Source organism: Anomaloglossus baeobatrachus, chromosome 1 (genome assembly GCF_048569485.1).
Source record: "Anomaloglossus baeobatrachus isolate aAnoBae1 chromosome 1, aAnoBae1.hap1, whole genome shotgun sequence".
Classification (NCBI taxonomy): domain Eukaryota; kingdom Metazoa; phylum Chordata; class Amphibia; order Anura; family Aromobatidae; genus Anomaloglossus; species Anomaloglossus baeobatrachus.
In genome coordinates, this window is record NC_134353.1 from 940110807 (window position 1) to 940133458 (window position 22652).

General features: G+C 57.4%; 1 protein-coding gene across 1 annotated transcript in view; it reads right to left on the reverse strand.

The window, feature by feature from the left end:
- The window catches only part of LOC142256680 (G-protein coupled receptor-associated protein LMBRD2-like), a 51652-nt gene that overhangs the window by 21650 nt on the left and 7350 nt on the right, over positions 1-22652 (reverse strand). The window contains exons 4-7 of the mRNA XM_075328505.1: positions 19062-19172; positions 17002-17169; positions 9852-10062; positions 9669-9743 (exon numbers count right to left, since the gene is read on the reverse strand). Of these exons, the coding sequence (XP_075184620.1) occupies positions 9669-9743; positions 9852-10062; positions 17002-17169; positions 19062-19172 (565 nt within the window). The remainder of the gene's footprint in view (positions 1-9668; positions 9744-9851; positions 10063-17001; positions 17170-19061; positions 19173-22652) is intronic.

A 22652-nucleotide genomic window follows, 5' to 3' on the forward strand; every position in this document is an offset into this window, starting at 1 on the left:
CTCTTCCTTACCGCAACACAGACAAAACAAGCCCCAACAGAGGAGGGGTCAGTCTGGTTATCGGTCCTTTCGAGGACAGGGCAGGTCCCAATTCGCCTCGTCAAAAAAGACTCAAAAGGACCAGAGACGTTCAAATTCTTGGAGGTCTCAGTCACGCCCAAAAAGACCAGCCGGAGGAACCGTTGCCAAAACGACGTCCTCCTGACTTGCGGTCTCCGATACCCACGCCCGCGGTCGGTGGGAGGCTGTCCCACTTTGGCGACATTTGGCTAGCAAGCGTCAAAGACCGTTGGGTGAGAGATATTCTATCTCACGGGTACAGGATAGAGTTCAGTTCTCGTCCGCCAACTCGTTTCTTCCGAACTTCTCCACCACCAGACCGAGCCGATGCTCTGTGGCAGGCGGTGGCCGCTCTAAAGGCGGAAGGAGTGGTGACCTCCGTCCCTCTTCAGGAACAGGGTCACGGTTTTTACTCCAATCTGTTTGTGGTCCCAAAAAAGGACGGATCGTATCGTCCCGTCCTGGATCTGAAGTTGCTCAACAGACACGTAAAAGTCAGGAGGTTCCGGATGGAATCCCTACGCTCCGTCATAGCCTCAATGTCTCAGGGAGATTTTCTAGCATCAATAGACATCAAAGATGCGTATCTCCACGTGCCGATTGCACCAGAGCATCAGCGTTTCCTACGTTTCGTCATACACGACGAGCACCTACAGTTCGTAGCGTTACCCTTCGGTCTGGCAACAGCCCCCCGGGTCTTCACCAAAGTCATGGCAGCAGTAGTAGCTGTTCTGCACTCGCAGGGTCACTCGGTCATCCCGTATCTAGACGACCTGCTTATAAAGGCATCCTCTCAAGAAGCATGCCAACACAGTCTGGAGGTGGCGCTAGACACTCTCCAGACTTTCGGGTGGATTATCAACTTTCCAAAGTCTCATCTAACCCCGACCCAATCTCTGACTTATCTTGGCATGGAGTTTCATACTCTATCAGCGATAGTGAGGCTTCCACTGGACAAGCAGTGCTCGCTACGGACTGGAGTGCAATCTCTCCTTCAGAGCCAGTCGCACTCACTGAGGCGCCTCATGCATTTCCTAGGAAAGATGGTAGCAGCAATGGAGGCAGTCCCGTTCGCGCAGTTTCATCTGTGCCCTCTCCAATGGGACATTCTGCGCCAATGGGATGGGAAATCGACGTCCCTCGACAGGACGGTCTCCCTCTCTCAGACTGCCAAGGACTCTCTACGTTGGTGGCTTCTTCCCAACTCATTGTCACAGGGAAAGTCGTTCCTTCCCCCGTCCTGGGCAGTTGGTCACGACAGATGCGAGCCTATCAGGGTGGGGAGCGGTGTTTCTCCACCACAGGGCTCAGGGGACGTGGACTCAGGAAGAGTCCACCTTGCAGATCAATGTTCTGGAAATCAGAGCAATCTATCTTGCCCTGCGAGCCTTCCAACAATGGCTGGAAGGCAAGCAGATTCGGATTCAGTCGGACAATTCCACAGCGGTGGCGTACATCAACCACCAAGGGGGAACACGCAGTCGCCAAGCTTTTCAAGAAGTCCAGCGGATTTTGACGTGGGTGGAAAGCAGAGCGTCCACCATATCTGCAGTTCACATCCCAGGCGTGGAAAACTGGGAAGCGGACTTTCTCAGTCGCCAGGGCATGGACGCAGGAGAATGGTCCCTTCACCCGGACGTGTTTCAACAGATCTGTTGCCGCTGGGGGTCGCCGGACGTCGATCTGATGGCGTCACGGCACAACAACAAGGTCCCAGTTTTCATGGCACGGTCTCACGATCACCGAGCGCTGGCGGCAGACGCATTGGTTCAGGATTGGTCGCAATTCCGACTCCCCTATGTGTTCCCACCTCTAGCATTGTTACCCAGGGTTCTCCGGAAAATCAAGTCCGACTGCCAGCGAGCCATACTCGTCGCTCCAAATTGGCCAAGAAGGTCGTGGTACCCGGATCTGTGGCATCTCACGGTAGGCCAGCCGTGGGCACTACCAGACCGTCCAGATCTGCTGTCTCAAGGGCCGTTTTTCCATCAGAATTCTGCGGCCCTGAACCTGACTGTGTGGCCATTGAGTCCTGGATCCTAGCGGCCTCAGGTTTATCTCAGGGAGTTGTTGCCACAATGAGACAGGCTAGAAAACCATCCTCAGCTAAGATCTATCACAGAACGTGGAAGATATTCTTAGCGTGGTGCTTGGCTCAAGGGTTTTCTCCCTGGCCATTTGCATTGCCAATTTTTCTTTCCTTCCTGCAGTCTGGGTTGGAAAAAGGTTTGTCCCTTAGCTCGCTTAAGGGTCAAGTCTCCGCGTTATCCGTATTCTTTCAGAAGCGCTTGGCACAGCTTTCTAAAGTACGCACGTTTCTCCAAGGAGTTTGTCATATCGTTCCTCCTTACAGACGGCCATTGGAACCCTGGGATCTGAACAAGGTTCTCCTTGCTCTTCAAAGGCCGCCTTTCGAGCCCTTGAAAGAGGTTCCCCTTTCTCGGCTTTCACAAAAGGTAGTTTTTCTTGTAGCGGTCACGTCTCTTCGAAGAGTGTCCGAGCTGGCGGCGTTATCTTGCAAATCTCCCTTCCTGGTGTTTCACCAAGACAAGGTAGTACTGCGTCCAATTCCAGAGTTTTCTCCCAAGGTGGTTTCTTCCTTTCATCTCAATCAGGATATCACTTTGCCATCTTTGTGTCCGCATCCAGTTCACCAATTTGAAAAAGGTTTACATCTGTTGGACCTGGTGAGAGCACTCAGGATTTACATTTCTCGCACGGCGCCTCTACGCCGTTCGGATGCGCTCTTTGTCCTAGTCGCTGGTCAGCATAAGGGATCGCAAGCTTCCAAATCCACCCTGGCGCGGTGGATCAAGGAACCAATTCTTCACACATACCGTTCTGCTGGGCTTCAGATTCCATCTGGACTGAAGGCCCATTCTACCAGAGCCGTTGGTGCGTCCTGGGCGTTGAGGCATCAGGCTACGGCTCAGCAAGTGTGCCAGGCGGCTACCTGGTCGAGTCTGCACACGTTTACCAAACACTATCAAGTGCATACCTACGCTTCGGCAGACGCCAGCCTAGGTAGACGGGTCCTTCAGGCGGCGGTGGCCCACCTGTAGGAAGAGGCTGTATGACAGCCCGTTCATGTGGTATCTTTTTACCCACCCAGGGACTGCTTTTGGACGTCCCACTGTCTGGGTCTCCCAATTAGGAGCGAAAAAGAAGAAGGGAATTTTGTTTACTTACCGTAAATTCCTTTTCTTCTAGCTCCAATTGGGAGACCCAGCACCCGCCCTATCTGTTTTTAGGGTTTCGTTTTTTTCGGGTGCACATGTTGTTCACGTTGTTTCTTAAGTTCTCCGATCTAGTTATCGGATTGAATTTGTTTTTGAAACTGTTATTGGCTTTCCTCCTTCTTGCTTTGGTACTAAAACTGAGGAATCCGTACTCCTACGGGAGGGTGTATAGCCAGAAGGGGAGGGGCCTTACACTTTTAAGTGTAGTTCTTTGTGCGGCCTCCAGAGGCAGTAGCTATACACCCACTGTCTGGGTCTCCCAATTGGAGCTAGAAGAAAAGGAATTTACGGTAAGTAAACAAAATTCCCTTCTTTCTGCAGGTATCGTTTTCTCTACTCAGCTCTCGCAGCCCGTGTGGGTACCACTCCCCTGGGTCGCAGAAGCTTGACTTGTCGGGCCCTCTCCCCCGTCCAATGCCACGGTACCACTCCCGGGTTGGCATGTGGGGCTATTCCTTCCGGGGCACCCCCTATTCACCCTGCGGTATCACCCCAAAGGGTGCAAGGGGCATACAGCAGGGACTGGACCTCGCAGCGCGTCTGGATGATGATCGGGCCCGCAGCGCTGCTTCACTACAGGGGGCTCCCTGCCCCCACCGGCGTCCACCTCCCTGCCTGCCTGCCTGCCTGCCTCATTCTTCTTCTGCGGCCCGCAGCCAGCCCTCCGGTGTGCGGAGCACGCAGACAAAGGTGCAGAGCTCCACGCCTGCACACTGCCAGATGCGGCGCCGCCGTCCAGGTAGGACACTCCCCCTACCTTCTCCCTGGCGGCTACAAGGTATAGGCCCCGGTCCGGGCCTACTCACTGAGCACCCCGGCCTCGCCCCCATCCGGCGCTGGAGTCCACACAGGCAGGGCTCGGCCGGTGCCCGGACATTGCTGCGCGCTGCCGCTCCCGCAGGTAGGACCGTCGGGCTCTACCTTTCCCCGCGCCGGCTGTTGCAAATTTAGGCCCCAGTCCGGGCCTACTCACCGGGCGCCCCAGCCACGTCCCCATCCGGCGCTGGAGTCCTCTCCACACCCGCAGTGCTCGGCCGGTACCAGCTGCCGCGCCGCCGCTCCCGCGGGTAGAACCGCGGTCTCCAGATTCACATGCGCCGGCTGCCTCAAAATTTAGGCCCCGGCTTCGGCCCTGTCTCCGGCGTCTCAGGCCCGCCCCCCGCCGCATCGCTATTGGCCGCCGGCGCTCCGTCTCCGCCCTCCGCTCAGCCCCAGGCATCACAGTGGGGGCGGTGGATGCTTTTTCCCGCTCTCCTGGGCCCGCCTCCAGCTTCCTCAGCGTTCAAAAAAAAAAGGGGATTATGTCAAACTCCTGGTATGCGGTTTGCTGACGCTGCAGCAGCCCGTATATCAGGAGAAAATAGACCCAGGTCTTCCATGATTATTAAATACAGTGGGGTTTTTTACTCAGGGCTTGCGTTTTGTACATTATATTTTTTAACCCCTTCAGGTACCTTTTTTCGGGCTTTGCATCAGACACATCCCAATAGGGTTAGTCTATAGAGCTCTCAGAGCTGAGTTTTTTAGTTATTGGGACCGGTACCTCAAGTTTGCGTTTTCCTTAATGGTAATTTTCCGCACATAATGGCAGATTGGGGTTGACAGCTACCGCAGTCCCTGGCACCGCACGCCCCTGTATCTCGCCCCTGTCGGCTGGTTAATGCCCTGTCTCAGGCCAGATATTCCCTCGCTGACGTCCCTCGGGTTCGTGCACATGCGCTGCGTCCACCGCCGACGCTTGGTCATACCATCCACAGAACGGCGCCATTCCCTCGGGGAGACGAGTCCCGTACCAGGGACCTTTTTCCTAGGCTAGAAGCGGACCCGCCACGTCTCGTCTTTCGTGGCCCCCCAGTTTTTTCCACCTTATTCCCCAGGTCCAGACTGCCCTTCCTCCGGTAGTCTTCCGACCTCCCGGGTGATGGCCCAGGCTTTCCACCTCCGCTGGACTCCGAGCAGGACCTGGATGTTTTGGCGCAGGACGAATAGCAGACTAGAAACGGTGAGTCAAGCCGTAAGGCTACGGACAGCCCCTCTTCTCTTCGTGCACCCAGGTCTCCTTTAGGGCGTTTGGAGCAGACCCTTGATGTGCTCGGGGGACATCCAGAGTTCGCCGAGTTACTGCGTGTTCGCAGACAACCACCAGACACAACGTTTACCAGCGGTAAGCCATGTCATTGTCATTATTCCCTTCTCCAAAGGGGTTTTCGGAGAGTATGGCCATGCTACACTGGAGTCGTTGACCACAGACATCTACCAGACACGGCGTTTACCAGCGGTAAGTCGTGTTTTTTGGTCATTATCATTCCCCCGTAGGGCTCTGGAGAGAGGGGGCAGTCACCTTGCAGAGATGAAGAGGGCAGGCCCCTGCGGTTTCATTGGAATACAGTTCGCCGTGTGACTGCGTCATCACGGATAATCCCAGGCCTCGATTTTTACCAGTGGTAAGTCCTTTTATTGTCATTACCCCTTCTAGAAAGGGGGCTCCAAATGGAAGGGGCACCCCACCCTGTAGTCGACCCGCCTGTGTTCTTACGGGTTTCTCGTCCCGAACGTGGCGTCCCTCAGAGAATCAGCGAACTCCATACGCAGCGGACCAAGTTCCACCTATGCCGTCCCAGGACTGGTTATCATCTTCAGTGAGTACCCTCTCTTCACATACCTGGGGCCTGCCTGCCGCTCGGCCTGAGCCTCTACCATCAGTGTGTCCACCCGTCGAGACCTCTGACTCGGGATCAGGAACGCAGATTCGGCATCTAGGAGGTCACTGACTTCCCTTCTGACTTTAGGGAACGCCCCTCTGAAGATAGGCGAGTTCAGTGGCCCCCCTTGGCTACGTCAGGGTAGAGTACTTCTCTCCCCTAGTCTACGTAAGGGAAGGATTCATCCCTTTCCCTGCATCGACCCAGAGGCATCAGGATCGTCCCCTCACACTAGGTCCCAGCCCGTTCACGCCGCTCTCGTCAGGAAGCCTCTATCCCTCCAACAGCCCTTCCGCCTTGCGTGGCAGTGGACCGTTCCAGTTTTTTATAAGAGCGCTGACAGGGATCTCTGTCCCTGCGCACCCTACTCTACAGGGCTGCTAGGTTCTCTACGCCCAAGTACGGCCGGGAGGTCCAGGGTTCTCCCTTCAAGGTTCCTTGCTTGAGGTTTAGACCGTCATATTCACTGTCCGCTACTAGAGTAGCTGAGATACCGGAACGAGTCCTCCCAGACCCCGGCTCGGTCCATCATCCCTTAGGCACGGTTTTTTTTCGGGCCCGTTCAGGGGGAGCTACTCCTCACGCAGGAACGGTTTCCTTCCTGGCACAGAGTTCCGTGTACCCTTGCCACCCGCTCCCGTTTTGGCTATGCGAGCCCTCGGCAGTCTGTGCAGGTGATAGCGACGGTGCACGTACCAGATTTCATCCCTTTCTCTCCAGTGGACCACACTGAAGATCGGAGACAAGGAAGGTTCCGTCTTCACGGTTGATCCGCCAATCTTCTCATAGCGGACCAGTCTTTGAAATCGTCCCTTGAGAAGCTTCCCTTCCCTCCGCTGGAGGATATTCTCAACCGTCACCAGTCTCCCGCGCTAGGGTATGCGACCCCCACTTTTTCCTCGGCACGGTCCCGAGGGACAGCCCTAGAGCGTTGTTTCCCCTTCAACATTCCGGAAGCCAGGGCCATCCGGTTAGCAAGGCTACAATTCTTCTCTGGGTCGGGCCTTGCCCAGTCAGGTTCCAGTCGGACCATGCCACAGCGGTGACGTGCATCATCCACCAGGTAGACCCAGAGAGTGTCATGGCAAAGGAAGAGGCCAAGAATATTTTGCCCTGGGACGGGTCCATTAACTCGCTATCTCGGCAGTCCATCCCTGGCATGGACGTTTTGGACGGCCAATTTTTTCGGTAGGAAAGATCTCCCTTAGGAAAAGTGCTCCTCAACAGGGAAGTCACCAGTCAGTTCACGGACGAGGGAAGACCTCCAGTCGTGGACTTATTGTTCTCCCGTTCCAACTTTCAAGTCAATAGTGCTTCGAGTGTACCACCTGCTCTGGACTAGGTGACGACACCCTCGACCGGTCGTGTGGCCTGTTCAGGTTCTCCTGCATCTTCCCGCAGCTTCCCATGGTCTCGAGGGTTCTCAGGATGGACCATGGCAACGATGCCTCTGGAGTGACCCAGGCGAGCATAGTTCGCATAGCCTACTCAACTCCTCACGGAGGCCCCGGGGCTCCTTCCCGACCGCCAAGTTCTCTGTGTCGGGGCCCCTCTCCTCTACCAGGACTCAAAGGTCCCAAGTTCGACGGCCTCACCAGTGGATCCCGGGTACTGCCTCGGTCAGGCCTGTTGACAAGAGGATTACAGACGACGTCGAGGGCCGGGAATCCAGTCTCCTCCAGGATTTATTTCCACTAGGAAGGAGCTCCCCCAGTGGGGAGGACTACATCTTCCCTCCTTTTTGCTGGCATTCTTCCAGTCAGATCCGAATGCGGCCCTCTCGCGCCTCCCTGTATCGGCCAGGTGTCGGCCCGTTTCGCTTCGGTTTTTTTTGGAGTCTTTCACTTCCGTCATCCAATCAGAGCCTTCGCTCTGAGAAGCGTCCATCTGGCTCGGCTTTTTCATCGTTTCACTAAAAACGTGGATTCTTTTTTCCAGTGAGGGGTTCGTTCAACGTACCCCCTCTTCTCCCGGCTCCACCTGTTTTTTGTTAGGTGGGCGCCTCGTGGCCATCTCGTTGTTACAGACAGCATCAGGGCGGACAGCCCTCTTGTCGTTCTTCCCCCCTTTTTGTTTTCCAGCGCCTCCAGCAGGACAGGGGGAGGCTCCGGCCAGAACTCTTCGTTTCTGTCCAAGGCAGCTCGCTGTTTCCTTCCAGAAGAGGTGTTTAGTATTCGGTTTTCGGTTCTAGTCTCCTCTCTCAGCCGGAAAGGGGCCTAGTTCGTTCCAGAACTGGTACGAGCCCTCAGTCTTACATGTCTGCAGGACACCCTTTTCAGTTACACCGACAACCAGTCCTCCCTTCCACCCGGTCCCAAGAGGCGCATGCCGGCGCCAGGGGCCAGATTTTCACATGGATCCATTACTCCATATGTGAAGACTATCGCACGAAGGGCGGACTTCCGCCGCGGTCTACCGAGCAAGGGGTACCCCTTGGGCGATTGGACTACAGAGGTCGACCGTCCAGGTTGCCTGGGCCGCCACCCGATCTAGTCGGCATACCTTTACTAGTTTCTACGAGGCTCACACCCAAGCTTCGGCAACGGCCAGCCTTGGAGTAAGGTTTGCGGGTGGCAGTGACACACCTGTAACAACGTAGGTGCTTGTAAGTCTGGCGCAAGCCCGACGGGGAAGTGGTTACCTTCCTATCTCCGGTGATGGTTTTTCTTCCCACCCAGGGACTGCTTTTGGACGTCCCATGGTCCTGTGTCCCCCAATGAAACGATAGAGAAAGAAGGATTTTTGTGTACTCACCGTAAAATCTCTTTCTCTGAGTCTTCATTGGGGGACACAGCACCCACCCTGCTTGTGTTATTTGTTATATATATTACATGTCGGTTACCTCAGTGGCTATTTCCCCAGGCCACTGGTCACACGACTACTATTCATGGTTTTTATCTGTATTATCCAGAATGGTTTGATTCTCCTCCTACTGCTTGTGCACTAAACTGATTGAGCCCGCCTCCGGCTCAGGGGTTATACTGCTGGGGAGGAGCTAACTTTTTCTGTTTACTTAGTGTCAGCCTCCTAGTGACATCAGCATAACCCATGGTCCTGTGTCCCCCAATGAAGACTCAGAGAAAGAGATTTTACGGTGAGTACACAAAAATCCTTCTATCAGAACCGCTTTAAATGTGATGTACAAACACCCTAATACTCACCAATAAATACGCCCTTTGTCATTTCTAGGTCCTATTCTAGAGAACAACATGCAAGTCCTGCACCGGCGTCCCCAGTTACTTGGTCTACTGACCAGGATGGGAGAAACCCCTGATCCTGACCATTTAGAGGGGGCTGTTCCCTTTCAGATAATGTTTGGGCACTGGTTGCACTTTGCTAAAAAAAATAAATAAATAAATGGTGCTGTAGTCACCTCCCCCAGGTCCACCGGCGAGCCTCCGTTTCTTTTCCCTTTGCCCGACATTGGCGGTGGTGTTAATGTCACGTCAACAAGGCGGCAGCCAATCAGTGAGCTCAGTCTCTTTGAAGGGGGCGTTTCATCTACAATGGCCGAGCTGCTGAACTCACTAATTGGCTGCGGCACCGACGTCATACCAGACAACGGAAACAGCGGCAAAGACTCCACAGTGGACCTGAGGATGGTGCGCACTTGCACTAAGCTACATTGTAGGCACAGAGGCAGAACAGAAAAGTCTGCCATCATTACCTTCCTTAGGATGGTGTCCACACATTTCCGCAGGGGGTGGTTGTATTTAATACATTCGTTCACTTTGCGAACTTCCTATTTAAAAAACAAAACAAAAACATTAAGGCAAATACAAAAAGGGTCCGCTGCGCGCGGTGGGGGTGCGAGGCGCCGCGCGGTGGGGGAGTGAGGCGCCGCCCTCACCTCCATCACATCCTCCAGGTTCTCCTCGGCATCTGCTTTTTCGGTCATGAGTTTGGCGGCTTTGAAGTAGGTCTTCATGAGCAGGTAACCTTTCTTCGCCCCGTTCCAGTGGGACCGGGGGATTTCTACCAGGCCGTACCCCAGCAGCAAGACGAGGAGGAAAAGACCCCAAGTGTTGGCGGCAGCGATTCCTATAGTCTGCAGCTCGTACCTAAAAACACAAGAAGGAAATGTGCAGGCCATGTTCACGTGCACTGATGATTTTTTTTTATTATTATTGCTCATTTACTCCCAAAATAAAGAATTAGGCGACTTTCTAATTAGTTTGTTAGAAATGTTCACCCTTTATCTCTCTCCAGAGTCAGAAATCCAGGGAGCTGGTCTGCAAAATCTGACACAGAATGGTCAGTCCTCTGCTCCTTGCGACCCCCTCTTCTCCTGTTGAACCTCTCTTGGCTCGCGACAAGCCACTCCCTGCTCCAGACAGCCTTCTCCACTCCCGATGGCCCCCTCTAGGCTCCTGACGAGCCACTCCCTGCTCCCGACGGCCCTGTCCACTCCTAATGGCCCCCGACAAGGCACTCCCGATGGCCCTCCTAGGCTCCAGACGAGCCACTCCCGATGGCCCTCTCCACTCCCGATGAGCCACTCCCCGCTCCAGATGGCACTCTCCGCTCCCGATGACCATCTCTGCTCCAGACAAGGTCCTCCCTGCTCCCGACTACCCTCCCCGCTCCTGACAACCCTCCCGATGGCCCCTCTAGGCCCCCAACGAGCCACTCCCTCCTCCCAACGGCCCTGTCCACTCCCAATGGCCCCTGACAGCCCCCCATGGCTCCCGACGAGCCACTCTCGATGGCCCCCCTCTAGGCTTCCGACGAGCCACTCCCCGCTCCAGATGGCGCACTCCGCTCCTGATGACCATCTCCGCTCCAGTTAAGGCCCTCCTTGCTACCGACAGCCCTCCCTGCTCCTGACAACCCTCCCGATGGCCCCCAACGAGCCACTCCCTGCTCCTGATGGCCCTGTCCACTCCCAATGGCCCCCAACAAGCCACTCCCCACTCCCGATAGCCTCCCTAGGCTCCCGAAGAGCCACTCCCGATGGCCCCCCCTCTAGGCTCCCAATGAGCCACTCCCCGCTCTCGGCGGACATCTCTAGGTTCGCAACAAGCCACTCCCGACGACCATCTCTGTTCCAGATAAGGCCCTCCCGACTAACCTCCCCACTCCTAACAACCCTCCCAGCTCCCGATGGCCCCCTCTGTTCCTCCCTTCTCTCGGTGATAGAGGTAGCAGCAGATAAGGGGTTGTACAGAGACCAGAAAAAGAGAGATGGAAAAAGCATTCAAGGTATTAGGGTCGGCAGCTCCCCCAAACCGTAGATAGGGAGGACAGCACATGAGCTGTCAAAAGGGGAAATCACTCCAGGAATGAAGCTGTACTGATACACAAACTACTGAAGACCGCAGCACCCTGAACATACAAGGGGGACTTTATCAACTAATTAACCGGTGTAAAAAAAATTTACAAAAAGTTTGTGGTATTTTGCCTCAAACTTAGAAACTTTTCACTCTTTTTCCACCAGACCCAAAAAGTGAGTGGCATTTATTTAGAAAAAAGAGAATTTTGTTTACTTACCGTAAATTCTTTTTCTTATAGTTCCGTATTGGGAGACCCAGACCATGGGTGTATAGCTTCTGCCTCCGGAGGACACACAAAGTACTACACAAAAAAGTGTAGCTCCTCCCTCTGAGCATATACACCCCCTGGATAACCAAATATAGCCAGTTTAGTGCAAAAGCTGAAGGAGAACAGCCACCCACAAGTAGAGATAGAGCAAGAACCGGAACAACCGGAGCCTCTGTCTACAACAACAGCCGGTGATAACACGCGGAACAAGAAACTGCCAACAGGCAACAGGGAGGGAGCTGGGTCTCCCAATACGGAACTATAAGAAAAAGAATTTACGGTAAGTAAACAAAATTCTCTTTTTCTTCATCGTTCCTATGGGAGACCCAGACATTGGGACGTCTCAAAGCAGTCCAGGGGTGGGAATAAACAGAAAACTGAGAAGTAGGCGAAACCTAACTTCACAAATGGGCGACAGCCGCCTGAAGGATGCGTCTGCCCAAGCTCGCATCTGCCGAAGCATGAGCATGCACTTGGTAGTGCTTCGAAAAGGTATGCAGACTAGTCCAAGTGGCAGCCTGACAGACCTGCTGAGCCGTAGTAGGCATCGGGAATGGCCGACCTAATCCAACGAGCTAGGGTCGGCTTAGAAGCCGAGAGGCCCTTACGCCGACCTGAGGTCAGCACAAAAGGAGAGGTGCACCGCCTAAGAACAGCGGTGCGAGACACATAGATCCGGAGCGCCCGCACCAGATCCAGAGTATGCAACGCTTTTTCAAAGCGATGAACAGGAGCCGGACAAAAGGAAGGCAGGGAAATGTCCTGGTTAAGGTGGAAAGGAGAAACCACCTTAGGGAGAAAGTCCGGAGTCGGACGGAGAACCACCTTGTCTTGATGAAAAACCAAAAAAGGTGACTCCGAAGAGAGCGCAGCCAAATCAGAGACTCTCCTGAGGGAAGTTATGGCCACTAGAAAGACCACTTTCTGTGAAAGACGAGACAAAGAAACCTCCCTAAGAGGCTCAAAGGGGGGTTTCTGCAAAGCCGTGAGGACCAGATTAAGGTCCCAGGGATGCAAAGGCCGCCGGTAAGGCGGAATGATGTGAGACGCGCCCTGCATGAAGGTGCGCACCTGAGCCAGCCGGGCGATACGCCGCTGGAACAACACTGACAGAGCCGAAACCTGTCCCTTGAGGGAATTGAGGGATAGTCCTAGCTGCAGACCGGACTGTAGAAAGGACAGGAGGGTTGGCAAGGAAAAAGGCCAAGGAGCATGGCTGGAAGAGCGACACCAGGACAGGAACATTCTCCAGGTCCTGTGATATATTTTGGCCGAGGAAGACTTCCGAGCCCGAGTCATAGTGGAGATGACTTCAGGAGGGATACCAGAAGTCGTCAAGATCCAGGACTCAAGAGCCACGCCGTCAATCTGAGAGCTGCAGAATTCTGGCGGAAAAACGGACCTTGTGAGAGAAGGTCTGGACGGTCCGGAAGATGCCACGGCACCTCTAAGGACAGATGGAGCAGGTCTGGGTACCAAGCTCGCCTGGGCCAGTCCGGAGCAATGAGGATGACCCGACGGCCCTCCATTCTGATCTTGCGCAGGACTCTGGGCAAGAGAGCTAGAGGGGGAAACACGTAGGCCAGACGAAACTGGGACCAATCTTGAACCAGCGCGTCCGCTGCAAAGGCCTGAGGATCGTGGGAGCGAGCCACGTAAACCGGAACCTTGTTGTTGTGCCGGGATGCCATAGATCCACTTCCGGAGTGCCCCACTTGCGGCAGATTGATTGATGTAGGCAACCGCTGTCACGTTGTCTGACTGGACTCGAATGTGCCTGCCCGCCAACAGGTGGTGAAAGGCTAAGAGAGCTAGAAGCACAGCTCTGGTTTCCAGCACATTGATCGAGAGGGCTGATTCGGACGGAGTCCAAGTGCCCTGCGCTCTGTGGTGGAGAAAAACTGCTCCCCAGCCGGATAGACTGGCGTCCGTGGTGAGGATCACCCAGGACGGGGCCAGGAAGGAGCGTCCCTGAGACAGAGAGAGGGGCCGAAGCCACCACTGAAGGGAGCCCCTGGTCTGTGGCGACAGAGCCACTAACCTGTGCAAGGAGGAAGGCCGCTTGTCCCAACAGCGGAGAATGTCCAGCTGCAGAGGACGCAGATGGAACTGGGCAAAGGGAACCGCTTCCATTGACGCCACCATCTGACCCAGCACCTGCATTAGGTGCCTGATGGAATGACGGCGGGGCCTCCGCAAAGAGCGCACCGCCAGATGGAGGGACTGCTGTTTGACTAAGGGCAGCTTCACAAGTGCCGGCAGAGTCTCGAATTGCATCCCTAGGTACGTGAGCTTCTGGGTCGGAGTCAGAGTGGACTTGGGAAGATTGACAAGCCACCCGAATTGGACTAGAGTGGCGAGAGTGAGCGAGACTCTCCGCTGACAGTCTGCACTGGATGAAGCCTTGACTAGAAGGTCGTCCAGGTAAGGAATCACTGCCAACCCTTGGAGGTGCAGAACCGCAACCACTGCTGCCATGACCTTGGTGAATACTCGAGGGGCCGTGGCTAACCCGAAGGGGAGAGCCATGAATTGGAAATGTTCCTCTTCGACTGCAAAACGTAGCCAACGCTGGTGTGAAACTGCAATTGGCACATGCAGATAGGCATCTCTGATGTCGATGGATGCTAGGAAATCTCCTTGGGTCATTGAGGCAATGACTGATCGCAGAGACTCCATGCGAAAATGCCGCACCTGAACATGCTTGTTGAGAAGCTTGAGATCCAGGATGGGCCGGAAGGAACCGTCCTTTTTGGGGACTAGGAAGAGATTTGAGTAGAAACCTCTGAACCGTTCCCGGGCGGGAACCGGTACAATTACTCCGTTGGCCTGCAAGGATGCCACGGCCTGAGAGAAGGCGGCGGCCTTGGAGCAGGGGGGAGTTGACAGAAAAAATCTGTTTGGCGGGCTGGAAGAGAATTCTATCCTGTAGCCGTGGGAGATGATATCCCAGTTCCGACCAAGGACGAGTTTGTGGCAAGGAAGTACTCTTCCCGCCAGTAGCTTCCTTAATAATTTCATCCAGTTCACCGAACAGCCGGGACCCAGCAAATGGGAGCCCAGCAAGGTACTTCTTTGAAGAAGCATCTGCCTTCCACTCTCGAAGCCACAAGATCCTGCGGATAGCGAGGGAATTAGCCGAAGCCACCGCAGTGCGGTGAGAAGCCTCCAGCATGGCAGACATGGCATAGGATGAAAAGGCTGAAGCCTGAGAAGTTAAGGCAACCATTTCGGGCATAGAGTCCCTGGTGAGGGAATGCATCTCCTCTAGAGAAGCAGAGATGGCTTTGAGAGCCCACACTGCTGCAAAAGATGGGGAGAACGAGGCCCATGCCGCCTCATATACAGATTTGGCCAGAAGGTCAACCTGGCGGTCAGTGGAATCCTTAAGTGAGGTGCCATCAGCCACTGATACAACTGTCCGGGCTGAGAGTCTAGACACCGGGGGGGGCCTACCTTTGGTGAGTGAGCCCACTCCTTGACCACCTCTGGTGGAGAGGGAAAACGGTCATCAGAACCACGCTTTGGGCAGCGTCTGTCAGGACAGGCCCTAGGCTTGGTCACAGCGGCCTGAAAACTGGAGTGGTTAAAGAACACACTCCTCGTTCTCTTAGGCGAGGTAAACTGGTGCTTTTCTGCCAGAGAAGGTTGCTCCTCTAATACTGGCGGATTGAGGTCCAGTACAGAATTAATGGACGCAATCAAATCACTAACATCTGCGTCACCTTCGGACAGATCAATGGGGTACATGGAGTTAACCTCCGAGCCCCCCGTAAAGGCATCCTCCTCATCCTGCGAGTCAGCTCGTGAATCAGAGCCGCGGGACGAGGACGGAGAGGGGACCCTGAGTCTCCTTTTAGGAGGACGGGGTCTGGGACCAGATGAAGAATCCTCTGTGAGCTCTGCTGAGCGAGCCGTAGCAGCAGAGGCGCCCTGAGAAGGGGGCTGATGCATGTTCAGCAGAGACCGGGACAACTGTTCCATGGAGTCGGCAAAAGACTGGGAGATAGACTTAGAGAAGGATTCTACCCAAGCCGGGGGTTCAGCCACCGGAGCCGGAGCAGCCGGTGGGACCACTGTGGGTGCGATACCAGGCTGAGGCATCACAATGTGGATATGTGCTCGGTTCAGGCAGCACGAGCTTACATGCAGTGCATATTGCGTACAGCTTTGCAGCCTTGCTCCTCGTGTGAGACATGCTGCTGAAGTGGGGGCTCTGAGCCAGAATGACCCCCAGAGAGTATATAAGCAGGTCCACAACCGGAGGTTGTGGCTTACCAGACCGTTTGTGTGCCCTCCAGATCCCACAGCCCGGACCCCCAGAGAGATGCTGCAGCCAGCGCCGATCGCTGAGAACGCTGATAAAATGGCGCCGGAGCGAGGAGAGGGGGCGGGGCCTACTCTAAGAGCGGGATCCGGAGGGCCAAGGAGATATACAGGGGAGGGAATATTTCCTCAGAGAGGAGTGTCCCTCTCCTGAGCCGAACGGCCGCTGGGCGGAGCCGCACTGTCCCTCTGCATGATTGACATGCAGGGGCAGTGAAATCGAAACTAGGCCTCAGGCGAAGCCGGGGCCTAAATTTAACGATGCGGCCGGCGCGCAGGCACCATCGGCGCGGTTCTCAGGTGAAAACCAGAGAACCGGCCGGAAATGTCAGAATAGATACACAGCCCACTCTCCCCAACAATAAAGTACAAGGGACCCCCCGACAATAACGTCTCAGATACTTAGCTTGTGAGACGCAGGGCCAGGTCCCTGAGGGATGAGTGCTCCGTCTGGCAGGATCCTGAAGGGCTGCGGATGGAGACCGGTCTCCTGCAAGGCAGGGAGAACCGTGCTGGCTCCCACTTCAAGCCAGAGCCCGAGGGATGGTGAAGGAGCGCGGCATGTAAGGCTCCAGCCCTGAAATCAACCTTAACACCGCCGACACAGTTGTGTGAGAAGGGACATGCCGGGAGTCCAGGCTTGGACCCGCTTTTCTTCAAAATCTTCCAAAAATCAAAAATCAGATGAGATGCATGTGTGGATGTATGCCTCCTGAACACAAAGCATTGAACTGGCTATATTTGGTTATCCAGGGAGTGTATATGCTCAGAGGGAGGAGCTACACTTTTTAGTGTAGTACTTTGTGTGTCCTCCGGAGGCAGAAGCTATACACCCATGGTCTGGGTCTCCCATAGGAACGATAAAGAAAAAGGGACGTGGCAGCATTAGTACAATGTAGGTGAAACCAACCCCAGCTCACAGATTGCACGGACGGGTCAAATAACGGATTATTCATGCCGTTCTAACGAGGATAAACGTGACCCTCCGGGGATTAAAATGCCCGGTTCGGACAGTCCTCGTGGGTCCCAGCGGTCCAGCCCTTTCCTGATCCAGTTGGTCAGTGATGCCGTGTTTTCACACCAGAAACAATGGAACAGAAATGTGCGATGTTGCGGCTACACAGACTTCTTACCATTGAAGATGAAACTTCGGGTTGACGGCGACATAAATTAAAAGGGCGCCGAAGATCAGCAGGTAGGTGCCGTAGTAGATGGCGTTCTCAATCAGAGCCGTCTTTATCTTTCCCGTGATGGAGAAGCCTCCAGAGCGAGAATACGACTGCATGAAGGGCAAGACGATCCTGCGAAAGAAGAGACAAAATTCATCACGCTGCTGAGCAGACGGCTAAATACGAGACTGCAAATAAGGCAAAGGTACGGACCGACATAACCAGATCATATCAATGTCAGACGGTCACGGGGGAGGGCAGAATCAATGGCAGCTCGCGAGCTATGATATGGGGCTCAATTAAGTAATTCTGATTTAATGGTGGGGGAGGGGGGGGCGCTGCTCGGGACCTCAAGTCTCAGCAAAAGTGTTTATAAGCATCTCTCTCTGGAGGACCCGTCCTGTGTTATATGAGTGGACGCAGTGTAATACCGCATCTTTCCTGTGGGGGAGCTGCAGGGAAATTGAGCAATTAGTGCCAGGTTTCTCCATAAATCACGAACGATCACTGTTATTCCCAGCAGATGGACAGAGAGCACTAAATGGGAGACCCCCTTTAAGCCCTTAGTGACCGCGGGCGGTAATATTATGTCCTAGCGGTCAGTGTTAATCCACGATCAGCACACATGTCTGCTGATTTGTACAGCTGACATGTGTGCCTGGCAGGCACGAGGGGAATCACTATCCACCCGTGCCTTTTAACCGCTTAATCTCACATCTTGACAGCGCCACGGTAGATCTGTACTCACAGGCCGATACCGGAAGTCACGTGACATGATCACGTGAATCCGGTGGTTGTCATGGTAGCACAGGGTCAAGTGATGACTCCTGTAGCTCACATGACTCAGGTCCTGTAAGAAACAGCTGAGTACTGGCTGTTACAGGAGATGATTATTTCTCCTGGTCTGATCGGGAAAAATGAATGAGCGATCAGACTGCTGATCCTTAAAGTCCCCTAGGGGGACTAATAAAATTAAAAAAAAAAAAGTAAAAAAAAAAGATTTGAGAAATTAAAAAAACCTAAAGTTCAAATCACCCCCCTTTTACCTCATTGAAAATTAAAGAGTTGAAAAAATAAAAAATATAAACACATTTGGTATTGCAGAGTTCAGAAATGCTGATCAAAGTATAAAATCAGTTAATCTAATCGGTAAATGGCGTAGCTGCAAAAAAGTTCCAAATGCCAAAATTACGGGGTTTTTTGCCACAAATTTTGCGGAAAATACAATAACAGGCGATCAAAATGTAGCATCTGCGCAAAAATGGTACCGTTAAAAATGTCAGCTCGAGACGCAAAAAATAAAAAAATCACTGAGCCCCAGATCCCGAAAAATGAGAACGCTACGGGTTGCGGAATATGGTGCAAAACATACCCCACTTTTTTCGGACAAACTGATTTTTTTTAACCCCTTAGATAAAAGTAAACCTATACATGTTTGGTGTCTACGAACTCGCACCGACCTGAGGCATCACACCCACACATCAGTTTTACCATATAGTGAACACAGTGACAAAAATCTCAAAAAAAGAATAGTGCAATCGCACTTTTTTTTGCAATTTTTCCACATTTGGTGTTTGCCATTTTCCAGTACACTATATGGTAAAACTCATGGTTTCATTTAAAAGTACAGCTCGTTCCACAAAAAACAAGCCCAAAAAATGGCAAGATTGACGGAAAAATAAAAAAAGTTACGTCTCTTGGAAAAATGGCGTAAAAAACCAAAAAAACGGAAAGCGCAAAAATCGGCCGGACGTGACGGGGTTAATGCAGGGTGATAACCATTTCACTGCCAGGTATCCTGCTCTGAGCAGTCAGATGCCCCTCAGTTATTTATCTCAATTTGCTGTAAATGTTTTGGTATGGTAACAGCACAAAGGGAAAGCACTGGCCCCCCGGTTGCCTTCCCTGTAGGAAGGGACTAAGGTCTTCCGGTTCTTCTGACTGGTGGAGTCCAAACTGCTGGATCCCCAGAGATATACAACAGCCCTCCATACCTCTGATCACGGCTGCTGACTCACACTTACCATGTAAGAAACTGTGATGTCCAGTAGACCACCCGCCAGAAGATGGGCATGATGCCCTTAGGGATGTAGCTCCATGGCTTGTAGCATTGCTGGGATGAAGGGATCTCAGTGCTGCCAAGAAACAAAGCCAATGTCAGTGCATGGACGACGTCACACAAGCCACCGACCTCCTCGCCCGTGGGCGTGCAGAAACCCCTCAGACCTCCTCGCCCATGCGCGCGGGCGGGCGGCGTCCCCCTCAGACCTCCTCGCCCATGCGCGCGGGCGGGCGGCGTCCCCCTCAGACCTCCTCGCCCATGCGCGGAGGGCGACCCCCTCGCGCGGAGGGCGACCCCCTCGCGCGGAGGGCGACCCCCTCGCGCGGAGGGCGACCCCCTCGCGCGGAGGGCGACCCCCTCGCGCGGAGGGCGACCCCCTCGCGCGGAGGGCGACCCCCTCGCGCGGAGGGCGACCCCCTCGCGCGGAGGGCGACCCCCTCGCGCGGAGGGCGACCCCCTCGCGCGGAGGGCGACCCCCTCGCGCGGAGGGCGACCCCCTCGCGCGGAGGGCGACCCCCTCGCGCGGAGGGCGACCCCCTCGCGCGGAGGGCGACCCCCTCGCGCGGAGGGCGACCCCCTCGCGCGGAGGGCGACCCCCTCGCGCGGAGGGCGACCCCCTCGCGCGGAGGGCGACCCCCTCGCGCGGAGGGCGACCCCCTCGCGCGGAGGGCGACCCCCTCGCGCGGAGGGCGACCCCCTCGCGCGGAGGGCGACCCCCTCGCGCGGAGGGCGACCCCCTCGCGCGGAGGGCGACCCCCTCGCGCGGAGGGCGTGCGGCGACCCCCTCGCGCGGAGGGCGTGCGGCGACCCCCTCGCGCGGAGGGCGTGCGGCGACCCCCTCGCGCGGAGGGCGTGCGGCGACCCCCTCGCGCGGAGGGCGTGCGGCGACCCCCTCGCGCGGAGGGCGTGCGGCGACCCCCTCGCGCGGAGGGCGTGCGGCGACCCCCTCGCGCGGAGGGCGTGCGGCGACCCCCTCGCGCGGAGGGCGTGCGGCGACCCCCTCGCGCGGAGGGCGTGCGGCGACCCCCTCGCGCGGAGGGCGTGCGGCGACCCCCTCGCGCGGAGGGCGTGCGGCGACCCCCTCGCGCGGAGGGCGTGCGGCGACCCCCTCGCGCGGAGGGCGTGCGGCGACCCCCTCGCGCGGAGGGCGTGCGGCGACCCCCTCGCGCGGAGGGCGTGCGGCGACCCCCTCGCGCGGAGGGCGTGCGGCGACCCCCTCGCGCGGAGGGCGTGCGGCGACCCCCTCGCGCGGAGGGCGTGCGGCGACCCCCTCGCGCGGAGGGCGTGCGGCGACCCCCTCGCGCGGAGGGCGTGCGGCGACCCCCTCGCGCGGAGGGCGTGCGGCGACCCCCTCGCGCGGAGGGCGTGCGGCGACCCCCTCGCGCGGAGGGCGTGCGGCGACCCCCTCGCGCGGAGGGCGTGCGGCGACCCCCCTCGCGCGGAGGGCGTGCGGCGACCCCCTCGCGCGGAGGGCGTGCGGCGACCCCCTCGCGCGGAGGGCGTGCGGCGACCCCCTCGCGCGGAGGGCGTGCGGCGACCCCCTCGCGCGGAGGGCGTGCGGCGACCCCCTCGCGCGGAGGGCGTGCGGCGACCCCCTCGCGCGGAGGGCGTGCGGCGACCCCCTCGCGCGGAGGGCGTGCGGCGACCCCCTCGCGCGGAGGGCGTGCGGCGACCCCCTCGCGCGGAGGGCGTGCGGCGACCCCTCCCCCTCAGACCTCCTCGCGCGGAGGGCGTACGGCATCCCCTCCCCCTCAGACCTCCTCGCGCGGAGGGCGTACGGCATCCCCTCCCCCTCAGACCTCCTCGCGCGGAGGGCGTACGGCATCCCCTCCCCCTCAGACCTCCTCGCGCGGAGGGCGTACGGCATCCCCTCCCCCTCAGACCTCCTCGCGCGGAGGGCGTACGGCATCCCCTCCCCCTCAGACCTCCTCGCGCGGAGGGCGTACGGCATCCCCTCCCCCTCAGACCTCCTCGCGCGGAGGGCGTACGGCATCCCCTCCCCCTCAGACCTCCTCGCGCGGAGGGCGTACGGCATCCCCTCCCCCTCAGACCTCCTCGCGCGGAGGGCGTACGGCATCCCCTCCCCCTCAGACCTCCTCGCGCGGAGGGCGTACGGCATCCCCTCCCCCTCAGACCTCCTCGCGCGGAGGGCGTACGGCATCCCCTCCCCCTCAGACCTCCTCGCGCGGAGGGCGTACGGCATCCCCTCCCCCTCAGACCTCCTCGCGCGGAGGGCGTACGGCATCCCCTCCCCCTCAGACCTCCTCGCGCGGAGGGCGTACGGCATCCCCTCCCCCTCAGACCTCCTCGCGCGGAGGGCGTACGGCATCCCCTCCCCCTCAGACCTCCTCGCGCGGAGGGCGTACGGCATCCCCTCCCCCTCAGACCTCCTCGCGCGGAGGGCGTACGGCATCCCCTCCCCCTCAGACCTCCTCGCGCGGAGGGCGTACGGCATCCCCTCCCCCTCAGACCTCCTCGCGCGGAGGGCGTACGGCATCCCCTCCCCCCTCAGACCTCCTCGCGCGGAGGGCGTACGGCATCCCCTCCCCCTCAGACCTCCTCGCGCGGAGGGCGTACGGCATCCCCCCCCTCAGACCTCCTCGCGCGGCGAGGGCGTACGGCATCCCCCCCTCAGACCTCCTCGCGCGGAGGGCGTACGGCATCCCCCCTCAGACCTCCTCGCGCGGAGGGCGTACGGCATCCCCCTCAGACCTCCTCGCGCGGAGGGCGTACGGCATCCCCCTCAGACCTCCTCGCGCGGAGGGCGTACGGCATCCCCCTCAGACCTCCTCGCGCGGAGGGCGTACGGCATCCCCCCTCAGACCTCCTCGCGCGGAGGGCGTACGGCATCCCCCTCAGACCTCCTCGCGCGGAGGGCGTACGGCATCCCCCTCAGACCTCCTCGCGCGGAGGGCGTACGGCATCCCCCTCAGACCTCCTCGCGCGGAGGGCGTACGGCATCCCCCTCAGACCTCCTCGCGCGGAGGGCGTACGGCATCCCCCCTCAGACCTCCTCGCGCGGAGGGCGTACGGCATCCCCCTCAGACCTCCTCGCGCGGAGGGCGTACGGCATCCCCCCTCAGACCTCCTCGCTGCGGAGGGCGTACGGCATCCCCCTCAGACCTCCTCGCGCGGAGGGCGTACGGCATCCCCCTCAGACCTCCTCGCGCGGAGGGCGTACGGCATCCCCCTCAGACCTCCTCGCGCGGAGGGCGTGGGCGTACGGCATCCCCCTCAGACCTCCTCGCCCATGCGCGTGGCGTACGGCATCCCCCTCAGACCTCCTCGCCCATGCGCGTGGGCGTACGGCATCCCCCTCAGACCTCCTCGCCCATGGCGCGTGGGCGTACGGCATCCCCCTCAGACCCTCCTCGCCCATGCGCGTGGGCGTACGGCATCCCCCTCAGACCTCCTCGCCCATGCGCGTGGGCGTACGGCATCCCCCTCAGACCTCCTCACCCATGCGCGTGGGCGTACGGCATCCCCCTCAGACCTCCTCGCCCATGCGCGTGGGCGTACGGCATCCCCCTCAGACCTCCTCGCCCATGCGCGT